General features: G+C 41.9%; 2 protein-coding genes across 3 annotated transcripts in view; both read right to left on the reverse strand.

Annotated features, from left to right (window-relative positions):
- The window catches only part of FNIP1 (folliculin interacting protein 1), a 131127-nt gene extending 122553 nt beyond the window's left edge, over nt 1-8574 (reverse strand). Inside the window, exon 1 of one of the 2 annotated variants that reach the window (XM_059061812.2) lies at nt 8280-8574. In XM_059061812.2, the coding sequence (XP_058917795.1) occupies nt 8280-8371 (92 nt within the window). In that variant the 5' untranslated portion in view covers nt 8372-8574. The remainder of the gene's footprint in view (nt 1-8279) is intronic. The other variant, XM_059061813.2, reaches the window with a different exon arrangement.
- The window catches only part of MEIKIN (meiotic kinetochore factor), a 215199-nt gene that overhangs the window by 44045 nt on the left and 157403 nt on the right, over nt 1-13751 (reverse strand). The gene's annotated exons all lie outside the window — the stretch shown is intronic.

The raw sequence follows: 13751 nt of genomic DNA on the forward strand, positions 1-13751 counted from the left end.
TTCCCTGGTGGCGCAGTGGTTGAGAATCCGCCTGCGGATGCAGGGGACACGGGTTCGTGCCCCGGTCCGGGAAGATCCCACATGCCGCGGAGTGGCTGGGCGCATGAGCCATGGTCGCTGAGCCTGCGCGTCCGGAGCCTGTGCTCCGCAACGGGAGAGGCCACAGCAGTGAGAGGCCCGCGTACCACCAAAAAAAAAAAAAAAAAAAAAAGATGATTCTCTGACTTTCAACTTGGTAGGCTAAGAGAATGGTAATGCCAGGAACAGAAATAAGATTGTGTAAGACTAGTTTAGGACTCCTTTTAATAAAGAAGATTCTACACGGGGAGGGGGAAGGATAAGCTGGGACAAAGTGAAAGAGTGGTAGTGTATATATGGACATATATACACTACCAAATGTAAAATAGCTAGCTAGTGGGAAGCAGTCGCATAGCATAGCACAGGGAGATCAGCTCAGTGCTTTGTGACCAGCTAGAGGGGTGGGATAGGGAGGGTGGGAGGGAGACACAAGAGGTAAGAGATATGGGGATATATGTATATGTATAACTGATTCACTTTGTTATGAAGCAGAAACTAACACACCACTGTAAAGCAATTATACTCCAATAAAAATGTTAAAAAAATTAAAATTTAAAAAAATAATTTAAAAAAATAAAGAAGATTGTTGTTTTACACGGGGGATTTTTTTTTTAAACAAGTCTCTCCTAAAAGATAACTTAAACTCATCAAGATTTAAGACAATAGTTATTATATTAGTAAGAAATGAGGTCTAAGTTTTATAAGTTGAATATTAAAGCTGCATTTTTTACTAAGCTATTTTCTTTCAATAAACATGGTTCCAAAAAACAAATCTAATACCACTACCTAGAGATGGAAAAGCAAATCAAACTAACAATAAAAAGCCAGGACGAAGTGAGAGAGTGGCATGGACATATATACACTACCAAATGTAAAATAGATAGTGGGAAACAGCCACATAGCACAGGGAGATCAGCTCAGGGCTTTGTGACCACCTAGAGGGGTGGGATAGGGAGGGTGGGAGGGAGACACAAGAGGGAGGCGATATGGGGATATATGTATATGTATAGCTGATTCACTTTGTTATAAAGCAGAAACTAACACACCATTGTAAAGCAAGTACATTCCAATAAAGATGTTTTTTTAAAAAACAATAAAATATTTGCATTTCTTATTGCAAAATTAGATTCTTAGAACCAAATAGTGATTTCATTAACATGAAATTAACTTAAAATTATCCACTTCTCACTTTAATAAGAAAGATACACTCTCAACAAGATTCTCTGTAAAGAATATTATAACTTCTATCTCTAATATAAGATTAAGGTATAATTTATGAAGCGGTATTTTTTTTTTAATTAAAAAAAACTTGTGGACTTCCCTGGTGGCGCAGTGGTTGAGAGTACACCTGCCGATGCAGGGGACGCAGGTTCGTGCCCCGGTCTGGGAAGATCCCACATGCCGGGGAGCGGCTGGGCCCGTGGGCCATGGCCGCTGAGCCTGCGCGTCCAGAGCCTGTGCTCTGCAACGGGAGAGGCCACAACAGTTAGAGGCCCGCGTACCGCAAAAAGAAACAAACAAACAAACAAAAAAACTTGTGAATGAACAAATGTTTAAAAATCACATTAAAAAAAAACTTCTTAAGTATGATTCTTACAAACATTGATAATATTGAGAAGCTAGCCTTAAGAACTTCAGAAGCTCAAAATGTGACATAAAATCAGAATACTGAAAAGTGAAAAGATAACGCAGCACTACACATTGCTTCCCCTACAGAAATAGAAGCTTTAGCAGTGAAGCCATTTCCTCCCTTTTCATTTAATACACAACTCACTCCCCCAAACATGTCCCCTCAAAAAAAAAAAAAAAAATTAAGATCACCAGTTTTATCTCCAACGTGACAACTCCAACTATACTTCTCTGTTTTTGATCTCATAAGACCTGTCAGCAGCCAGCATACAAAACAATTTATCACTCCATCATTTTTTTAAACACTTCCCTTTCTGAGCTTTCCTAACTCCATACACCACTGGCCTTCCCCCTATCTCTCTAGCTATTCTTTCTTTGTAGACTTTCCTCCCCCACATCTGTACATTTTAGATTTCCTCAGTACAAAACCTGTTCTTTCCAATTCTCTACCTACATACACCCTTTCCCTAGATTATCTCACCCATTTCCTTAGTTTTAATATTAACCATTGATCATAAGCCCAAGTTCATTATCTCCAGGCCCAAGCTCTACGGTAAACTCCAGATTTACTTTATTAAACTGACAAATATCTCATTAGCAATTAACACTAGACCAAATGTCCAAAACAGAACTTCTGACTATTTCTGCCCTTAAAATTATTTAATATATTCATTCTACAAATATTTACTGAGCACAGGCTCAGGCACTGTGCTGTATACACTGACTCAACAATGTGAACTTGAGGGAGAGAGATGATAAGTTGTAAAAAGAACTATGAAGGATATAAACAGTGTGCTCTGACAGAGAACAGGGGAGAGAGCTGCTGCTTTTGGTGAGGTGTTCAAGATAGGCCTCCACATATCATAGTCTCTCCTTCGAAAAAGGCATCTACCTAGCTGCTCCAGACAAAAACCTAGGCATTTGTTCCCCACAAACAACCCATCATGTGGCTTACAAGGTTCTAACTCCAAAATACACCTTGAAGTTGAAGAGGGCTCTCAAGCAAGCAAAGAAGAGAGGTGTGGACAAGTAATGACAGCTGTGACAGACGTCACAGAAGGAAATACAGAAACCTATGGAAGAAAACTACAGTGAAACCAAACTCAGGGAGAAATCAGAAATGGCTTCCTGGAGAAAGAAAAATTCGGATAAGCCCAGACGATCACTACAAAAAGCTAAACAAAAAGGTATATAAAACTATGCCAAAAACAAAAAACAGCACACCATGGCACATCCCAAAACCTAAAACAAATCCAAGGTGATAAAATCATAGAAAAGGAAGGGGATTAGATTAAGACAAGGCCAGAAGAAAGCAACAAGTTATCTGATAATACTAAAAAATGATAATTAAAATGAAAACCTTCATTGAACTCATCATAAATTATTGTGAAAAGTGATAAACTTTGATGCTGACTTTCCTGTAGCAAATAACCAAATAAGTAGTAAGAGAAAGTTCTTCCAGGAAATAAATGCAGAAAGAATTAAAGAATCAAAATACTACCATTTGCATCCCCTAACAAGATAATGGATTCAGGCAATAATCAACAAAAGACGCTAAAACCATTAGTGAAGGGTGAACTTTATAATGGAAGAATAAAGCTGATACCACCTGAAACCACTAATCAATCTTAGCAGCACTAAAAAATGGGGCAACCAGACATTACATATGGATACGAAGTATACTGCAAAATCTGTGGAATATTTTAATTAAAAAAAAAACTGGGGGCTTCCCTGGTGGCGCAGTGGTTGAGAATCCGCCTGCCGATGCAGGGGACACGGGTTCGTGCCCCGGTCCGGGAAGATCCCACATGCCGCAGAGCAGCTGGGCCTGTGAGCCATGGCCGCTGAGCCTGTGCGTCCGGAGCCTGCGCTCTGCAATGGGAGAGGCCACAACAGTGAGAGGCCCACGTACCACAAAAAAAAAAAAAAAAAAAAAAAACTGAACCTGAATCTAGTGAAGTATCTAACCACCAGTTTTCAGGAAAGAGAGAATAAGTTATAGCAGTGGTTCCCAAACTTGAGCATTCATAATCACCTGGAGGGTCTTGTTAAAACAGAGACTGCTGGGAACCAGTGAATTAAAGGAAACCATTACAGAGCAAACAGGCAAATAGACAATGTGGGAAATTTCATGGGAAAAATACCCAGTTTAAAAACAACAAATGCTATTTTTAAGAGGGGGGGAGGCTGTTGTAGAATAAAAATTACTTAAGACACATAACAGCAAATTCAATACGCAGACTGATTCAAACACACCTACTGTAAAAAAACATCCTGAGACAACTGAGAAAATTTGAATATTGACTAGTAGATAATAGATATATAAATTAATAATAGATAGATAGATACATATTTGTTTTTTGGCTGCATTGGGTCTTCCTTGCTGCGCACAGGCTTTCTCTAGTTGCAGTGAGCCAGGGCTACTCTTTGTAGTGGTGCGCGGGCTTCTCATTGCGGTGGCTTCTCTTGTTGCAGAGCATGGGCTCCAGGTGCATGGGCTTCAGTAGTTGTGGTATGTGGGCTCAGTAGTTGTGACTTGCAGGCTCTAGAGCGCAGGCTCAGTAGTTGTGACTCACGGGCTCTAGAGCCCGCGAGTTGTGGCTCACGGGCTTAGTCGCTCCGCAGCACGTGGGATCTTCCCGGACCCGGGCTCGAACCCGTGTCCCCTGCATTGGCAGGAGGATTCTTAACTACTGCGCCACCAGGGAAGTCCCTAGATATATAATATTAATAGATAATATAAGAGATAATAATAGATTAATGGCTATGTTAAAAAAATGACCTTATTTTAAAAAATTAAAAGGTCAAGACTGGAGACTTCACAGAAGATACACCACCACAGGCCATGTTAAGGAGTTTGGTCCTAAACTGAATGATTTTATACATAAGCATGAGATCATCATAGTAACAACAACTTCTGGTTGTGAAAGCCATGCACTAAAGCACTGCATTAACTGCTCAACATGACTTATCTCTTTCAATCCTTAAAATACCTCTGTGTTGTGGAGATTTTAAATTCTATACCATTTTGCCTGCTGATCAGAATTAGCGTGTTGTGTTTTTTTTTTTTTGCAGTACGCAGGCCTCTCACTGCTGCGGCCTCTCACTGTTGTGGAGCACAGGTTCCGGACGCGCAGGCTCAGCGGCCATGGCTCACAGGCCCAGCCGCTCCACGGCATGTGGGATCCTCCCGGACCAGAGCACAAACCCATGTCCCCTGCATCGGCAGGCGGACTCTCAACCACTGCACCACCAGGGAAGCCCAGAATTAGCGTTTTTTTAAAGGATGAACTATTGAGAATAGTTTGGAGAAAGGCAAGAGTGATGGCAGAAAGACCAGTTAAGAGGTTGTTAACTGATACAGACAAAAAGAGCAAAAGTTCATGTATTAGGAATAAAATAAAAATACAGAAATCGTTTTTAGAACAAAACATGAATTATGTCCTACAGATATATAACTCTAAAACAATCTTCTTCATCAAATTAGGCTTCTTTCAAGAACTTTTTTTTGAGACTTATTTATTAACACAACGCAGTTTAGTGTTACATTCACTAATATACCTCATGACAACCCTGCACAGTTGCCATTATTAACATCATTTTTAGATGAAGAGAATTTTATTTTTAAAGCAATCATTTTATATGTACTGCAGTTATTAGACCTACACTTAATTCTTACTTCCCCTGGAAAGTGGCCTGATGGAGAAAACATAAAGCAGTATCTTCCCTGTCTTTCCCAAATTCTTTAAAAGGTTAAAACAAATTACTGTTTTAGTTCTATATATGATTAAAATAATATTCTCCCTGTGATACCCTACACACTTATCTCCAGCTCAAGAGCCTTAGACAGGACAAAGCACCAGAAACCTATAAGGTAAGGGACTTCAGACTGAATGGAAGAGGGTAATCTCTGACCATCTTTTTCAGTGGAGTAACCATGAAAGACAATATTAAAAAGTCCTAAGGCTTCTCTATTTCAGGTCTTTCCTACCCAAGAGCCCTATTATGGCTTATGACTATTGGGCCTCCTATATTGTTTAAAAAATAAGACTATCAATATCTGGATTTGGAGATAATCTGGAGCAACTGTAACCTCATACACTAGTAGTGGGAATACAAATGGTACAACTACTTTAGAAAAGTTTGGCAATTTTTTTAAAAAGTTAAGCATACACTTAGCATATGACCCAGCAATCCCACTCCAAGAGAAATGAAAAGGTATTTCCGCATAAAGATTTGTTCACAACTGTTCACAGCAGCATTGTTTTTACAGCCCAAATCTGAAAACAACCCAAAAGTCTGCCAACCTGTGAATGGATAAACTGTGGTATACCCATACAATGGAACACTATTCAGCAAAAAAATGGAACGAACTACAGATAAATGCAACAACATGGATGAATCTCAAAATCATCACTCTGAGTTAAAATAGCCAGACACAAAAGACTATAAACAGTATGATTACATTTATATGAAATTCTAGAAAAACCAAAACCTCTGTCATTAGACAAAAGCAAGTTAGTGATCGCCCTGGGTGAGAAGGCATTAAGAAATGATAGCAAAGGGGCATGAGGGAATTTTTTGGATGATGGAGTGTTCTAAAATTCATTGGGGTGGTGGGTACACAACTGTATACATGTAACAAAATTCATATAAATATAGACTTCAAATGGCTCAATTTTATTGTATGTCAATTATAGCTCAATGAAGGTGTTAAAAAAAAAGATTGGGTTGATTAAATTTGCAAGTTACTAAGGGTGTGACATTACCCAGTTTTCATTTCCTCACATGTACACTTCTATGCCTTTTTCCGTATTGTACTGCAGTTATTGTGCTTACACATAATTCTTACACATAAAAAGGACCATGTTAAAAAAAAAAAAAAAAAAAAAAAAAAAAGGACCATGTAGTTATCTATACTGCTACTTGCCCTATCTCACAAGGTTGTTGTGAAACATCACATGAGATAACTGATGAGAAAGTGCTTTGGCAACTCTAAAGTAGTATTACACAACATATAGTGGAGTTTACATTTTAAAAAAATAAACTTTTTTTCACAAGAATAACTTGAGATGCTTGGAAACTTGGGTACCCCAAAGTAAATCTTTACCCAGAAATAGAAAACCTATTCAAATGTCACCTTTTTAATATCTCTCCTGAACTTGCTTTCTACTAACCCTTGATTTACTGGATGGCTCAATGTAGTACTATCTAGACTGCACTTTCATTTTTCAAAAGAAAAATACTAAAGAAATCTTTAAAGTTATTAGATAAGCATGGCAAGACATTTATCTCCCAGTAGAAAAGACCAAAAGCTAGATAACTTTACTAAGTACTGCTCCAAGATGTTCACCACTGAGATTTTTCTTCCTCTAAAAGTCAAATTTCTTTCTATTTAATACTTCAATTCCACAAGTTACTGAATGTTTACTAATGGGACCTGCATTAGCGAGAGTGAATAATTTTAAGATTATCAAAACCTTTTCAACCAGTGTGGTACACTCATATCAGACTCTGGCTATTGCAAAATTTAACAGATACTCATCTCTTCCTACTACTACTGTACAACTGGGCTCTATGCTATCCTACCAGGTTTGAGTGATATTTGACATTTAGCCTAGTTACATTTACAAGTTTCCACACAGCAACAAGTATGAAGGCTGTTTGAAAGACAATCTCTTCTTCAAATGCAGTTTCGAAACTAAATTTTACCTAGAATTCAGGTTTATATTCTATTGTCTTACAATTTTTAAAAGTTTTTCTATCAGCAACAGGTACTGTAACCAAAAATTAACAAAGCCTGTAATACCACAAAATATGTTGCTATCGTTCTCAATTTTTAAAAACTCGTTTTTAGTAACAGTTCCAAGGATGGTCAATTCTACGGCCATGCTTCATTTGATTCAGCGCAGCTTCATTCTGGTCAGTAATAACCACAACCTCTTAGATTTCACATTTCTCCTTCGGCAACATTAAGGCCACTGGGTCCGGTATCTGCACACCTCCAATTTAGGTTTACAAGAAATCTGAAAGAACAGCAGCTTGCCTACACGCTCCTCCAGCGTTCTCTACTCCGAAGGTTGGCCAAAACGTGCGGCTCTCTCCACAACAGCAACCAAGCTGGAATGGAGCACCCAGAGAACTACTGGCCGCGGGGAGGAGGGGAGAACTTTTCGGCCCGGAGGACGGCGGTAGAGGTCCAATCCAGCCCGCGCCCAACCCTACGCGTCGCCAGGAAGGCGTGTGGACCCTAAGCTCAGGCCGCGATGCTGGGTCCGGAGGAGCAGAGCAGCGCGTGGCTGCCGAGCAGGACGTAAACAAACAGACCCAGACCGAGGGGGAAGGGGCAACCGTGGGAGAGGTGGGTGGGCGAGAGAGGACCTCGCTCGAACCCTCCAGCGCAGGTCTGCAGCTGCCCGGCCCCTCCCGACCGCGGCCTTGATCCCGGTGCCGGGGCGACGCTGCCGCTCAAGCGTAAGCACCGAAAGCCCCAGCACCTCTGGAAGCCGAAGCCCACTAGGCCATCGGCTCCGCGCCCCTCGCCGCTCGCCCCTCGCCCTGCAGCGACCTACCTGAACGCGCAATCCGGGTCTCTCGCGTCCCGACCGGGAGCACCCAGACCGCTCCTCTTGCTGAAGAGCTTCTGGAACAGCGTAGGGGCCATGATGGCCACGGCCAGGCCGGGGTCGCTCCACAGAGCACTCGCCAGGCCCCCGCTTTTAGAGCTGCCCCGCCACCCCCATAGGCGCCTCAGTCATATGACAGAAATTAGTCACTTCAAACGGCCACGGCGCGCAGGGCGGGGCGCGAGGCAAGGCCGGCGTCCATTGGCTGGCGGTGAGCCGCATCACGTGGCGGCGCGCGGAGCAGGGTGCAAGGCGGGACCGTGGGGCGGAGCTGACGCCCATAGGCTGGCCAGTGGACGTCCTCACGTGGCAGCTCACGGGGCGGGGCATGCGCGGAGGGGAGGGGAGGGGCGGGAAACTGGGGTGGCTGGGGACGTGAAGGAGGAACGTGGTCCGGTCCTGGTCCTTCTCCGTTATGCTGTTAGTTGCTACCTGAGGCTACAGCAGGGTGCCGCGGGGACGATGCCAGGGACTTTGGAGTGTAGAAGCCTTCCGCTTCCCGCACCCACGACAAAGAGAGAAGTTCAGGGCCTCACTGGCAATCGCCCCTCCCCCCGCCGTCCCCCGCTCAGTCTCTGCGGCTTCGCGCCTCCGTCCGCGCCTGGCGGAGTCCGGCGGCCCACGGAGTAGACCAGGTGCGCGAGCGTACCCGTGGGGCCGCGGCACGGGCTGGACTTTAAGCCCCGGATCACAGGCCCGCCCACTCTGGGCCGCGAGAGGTTTAGGCTCAGAGCTTGACTGAGCGGGCCTGGCTCACGGGTCTGGTGGAGGACCTGCCAAGACACTGCCCGCAGCCATGCCTTCCGGCAGAGACGGCCTCGGCCAGGCACTGAGGCCAGCGGCCCTCGGTGTTTCCCACTTGCGCCTCGAACCCTGACACACCGGGAATTAGCCCCTTGGAAGAGCTAGCCATAGGAGGCTCCGGATTTACACTCAATGTCTAGATATGGAGAGAGAGAGGAACTGTGGAATTGTGAACAAATGAGTTTAATAGGCGGAAAACCCTTTCCAAAGAAAAACATTGCTCATAAATGACCGTACAGTCTACTTAAACCCAGGGAACCAAAATTTATCAGGGTTTGGATCAAATTGGTCTTACAGATCTTCAGTTCCCCTATTCATTCCCCTACTGCCCCTCCAGCAGGAGGAATTTGTACCATGGGACGCAATTCTCTGACAGATATGAATGTTGAAATTACTGGTATGTGGTTTGGAAGGTTAGATTAAAATACTTTTTTGAGAATTTCACTTAATAAGGCATACAAATCAAATTGTCTCAAAGTGGCTACCAGCTCCCACTGATTTGCAGCTAGAGTTTATGCTATAAAATAAGTGGTCTTATATAGAAAAAAGAAGTAATAGGAAGAGTATATATCTCGGAGAATTTCAGTGGTCATGTAACAACGTGTTGTTGAGTTTCAATGTTACAAGAATTTTTAAAGCACTATTTATAGGTGATTAAGAAATTAATTTATTCCTTCCACAATGTTTATAAGTGTCCCTGGTCTAGGCACTGGGGATCCAAAATAAAAAAGATAGGGCTAACTTTCTATATGAGGAAACAGTAAATAAGTAAAAAAGGTAATTTGAAATTACTAGTGTTGTGAATGAGAAACAATGAAATGAGTGGGGGAGGTCTCTCTGAGGAGGTGACATTTGAGGTGCTCAGGTTAAGAGTCATTCAGAGTTACTCCGTACATTGCCCAAGCTCCAGAATTACTGAGCAATACAAGGTCAAAATAGCAAGACTGTATCCCCTATAAACTTAAGATAATTCTCTGGCGCCAAATGCTGAAAGATTTCTAATGAGGCAAAATAGCTATGTATATTTTTCTCACAAAATATGAATGCGGAATGGAATTTTGTGAACAAAAAATGAAGTCTGAAATTTTTTCAAGTGAGAAAACACACATCCTATAAGTCAATTAATGAAGCGATCATTTGGGGAAGTTTTGTTTTGACACTTGCAAGTATCACTAAATGAGTGCAAGTGGAAACGGGCTCAAGCCTGTCTATATTTGACAAAAGACACAAGCAGGAATGATGGCCGCTCCATGGCTGGCACAGAGAAGAGTAGTTCCAGGTCCCCTCAGAATGAAGTTTCTAAATACAATAATCTTGTGTGCTTTCATCTTGGCAAAAAGTTAATTCATGGATAATTATATATATTAATAGTAATGGAAAGAACATTAGGACTTGCATAAGAGATACTTTGTATTAGTGTTCTCTAATCATGTAAAGGTTTCATTTCTGTGGTCTCATTTTATCTTATACTTGAAAGGTACAGGAAAAAAAATTTACTTGCTATCATTCATCACATTTCCTTTATGTTGTTGTGTAATACTCAAATTATAGACTCAGAGAGCACTGAAATGATACAAGTTTGTCATAAAAGAGGACATATAACTATACCTAATTATGCAGATTAAAATGAAAATATTTTCAAGTTCAATAACTGTGTATATTATCTTTTTTTCCCCTTTTACTTAACACTACCTCTTCCCACAGAGAAGCTGAGGTGTCTTAAAGTAGCCTCTTTAAGTTTAGGAGCAAGGAGGAAATGTGAGAAAGAAAATAATTATTCATTAATGTTATATGAATGTGGAACTGTGTTAGAAAATTAGACATAAGGCCTACACTTTCAATCAGGAGTAGAAGATTCAGCCTCCCCACAAACCCCAACAGCCTTTGGGGCTCTGTCCAACTGATTCCAATAACATAGAAGACAGGGGCACTTCTCACTACAGCCAATTTCCAGTTATCAAATATAGCAAAAGGTGACAATAAAACTGGAATCTTGCTCCCTTAACCACCATGCTAGTAAGCACAACCTCAATTGTGCTAAATTTTTCTGAAACAAGTTAAATTTTCATTGATGACATCTCAGAACAAGATAGTCAGAATCAAGATGATAAAGTAAAACTTCCTGAATGGCACTTAGATGGACTCATGACGGTACCTCAGTTTTAAAAACTCTTAAGCCAACTGATGATTTACTGCTATATAATAAGGGAATGGCAGTTGTTTGAGGCAACAGAAAACAAACAATCATTTATTCAACAAATATTTCTTGAGTCCCTCAAAGGTCTCAAACTCTGTTCTGGTAGTCTATTCCTACTCTCAGAAACTTAGTTCTTAGTGGGAAGAGGCAAAGTAAACAAGATGTTTGCAAGTAGTCCTAAAAGCTAGGAAAGAAAGAGTTAATAGTACAACTGGTGGGGCCAAATTTAGATAGAGTGGTCAGGAAAGTCCTCTCCAAAGATGTGGGATTTGAACTGAGGTCTAAAGAATGAAAGGGAACCCGTGACGGGAAGATGATGGTAAAGAACATTCTAGCAGAGAGAAGAAAAAGTACAAAGACTGAGGCAGGAATGGGTATCTCCTGTTTGAAGAAGAAAAAGGAGGCCAAAACAGCTGAACACACTGTGGGAGGGGGAAGATGTATGAGATGTGGCTAGAAAGGTACAAGGAGCCAGATTATGTAGAACCTTGTAAATCATGCAAAGGAAGTTACATTGTGATGGGAACTATTGTAGGAGTTTAAAACAGGAGAGGGACATGATAGTAGTTATGATTTTAGAAGATCGGTTGCTCTGTGGAGAAGGGATTATAAAAGAATAAGAGTGGAAGGAGAGAAACCATATAGGAGTCTACCATATATTTTAGGCAAGAGCTGATGTTGGCTAACTATTTTGAAGATAGAACTAACACGATTTGTAGTAAGAGTGAAAGAAAGGAAAACTAAGGATTGACTCCTACGTTTTTGCCTTGAGCAACCAAATGGAAGTCATTTCCTGATGGAAGACCAGGGAAAGTACAGGTTTGCAGAGGAAAATCAAGCATATTAAGTTTGGATATATTAAGTTTGAATTGGCTGTTAGATATCCATGTGGATATCTGAGTAGAATATATGAGGAGAAGCCAGGATTGAAGAGAAATTCAGTAGGCATCAGCTAATACACAGAATTTAAAATAATAGAATGAGTGAGTTTACCTAGAAAGAATGTGTATGGGACTTCCCTGGTGGTGCAGTGGTTAAGAATCCGCCTGCCACTGCAGGGGACACGGGTTCGAGCCCTGGTCCGGGAAGATCCCACATGCCACAGAGCAAGTAAGCCCGTGCACCACAACTACTGAGCCTGCGCTCTAGAGCCCGCAAGCCACAACTACTGAGCCCATGTGCCACAATTACTGAAGCCCGTGTGCCTAGAGCCCATGCTCTGCAGCAAGAGAAGCCACTGCAATGAGAAGCCCACACACCGCAACGAAAAGTAGCCCCCGAACTTCCCTGCTGGCGCAGTGGTTGAGAGTCCGCCTGCCGATGCAGGGGACGCCGGTTCGTGCCCTGGTCCGGGAAGATCCCACATGCCGCGGAGCGGCTGGGCCCGTGGGCCATGGCCACTGAGCCTGCGCGTCTGGTACCTGTGCTCCACAACGCGAGAGGCCACAACAGTGAGAGGCCCGTGTACCGCAAAAAAAAAAAAAAAAAAGTAGCCCCTGCTTGCCGCAACTAGAGAAAGCCCGCACACAGCAACGAAGACCCAATGCAGCCAAAAATAATTAATTTTTTAAAAAAAATTTTTTAATGAAAGAATGTGTATAATACAGAAGAGAGTCCAGCACTAATATTCAAAGACGGCAACACTAACAAGTCTTGAAGAGAAGGATCCAGGAAAGAAGGATGAGCATGAGCAGTAGTAGCCAGACAAGGGAAGAAAATAACCCAAAAAGGAAGAAGGGGTCAACTGTGTTGAATGTTACTGAAAATGTAAATGTCCATTAGATTTGTCAACGTGGACATCTTGACAAGAACAGTTTCAATGGAAGGGTGACCAAAAGCCTGAATGGAGTGCACTAAAAAAGAAAGAGTAGGGAGGGAGTGGTAAAGCAAGTATAGACAACTACTCCGTTTTGTGGAGATAAGGAGCAGAAAAATGAGGATTGAGAGGAGACGGGAGGAGGGAAAATTGTCCTCCTCTTTTTTTTTTTTTTGAGATGGAAGATATTAGATAATTTCATATGCTAAGAGAAATAATCTAATAGAGATGCTGAAATCAAATACCTGCTATGTTCCAGAATGCAATAATGTACAAGACAGGTACAGCCCTCGCCCTTAAGAAACCAACAAGTAAACAAGTTATTACAGATTGTGATAAGTGCTTTTAACGAATCCAACTTTTATCTTCAATATAAAATTGGCTTGAAATCCTCATCTTGAATTCTATTAGAAGTATGCAAGAATAATGGCACACTCTATGACAAACATTCTTTCAACAAATATTTTTCAAACACTTAATATGTTTACTATGTGTCTGGGAGCTGTGCTATAACCTGGAAATACAATGATGGACAAGATGTAGTTCCTGCACTCAAGGACCTTACAGTCTAGAGAGAAAAAACAGAATTTGACAGGCAATT

Source organism: Kogia breviceps, chromosome 4 (assembly GCF_026419965.1).
Source record: "Kogia breviceps isolate mKogBre1 chromosome 4, mKogBre1 haplotype 1, whole genome shotgun sequence".
NCBI classification, from domain to species: Eukaryota; Metazoa; Chordata; class Mammalia; order Artiodactyla; family Physeteridae; genus Kogia; species Kogia breviceps.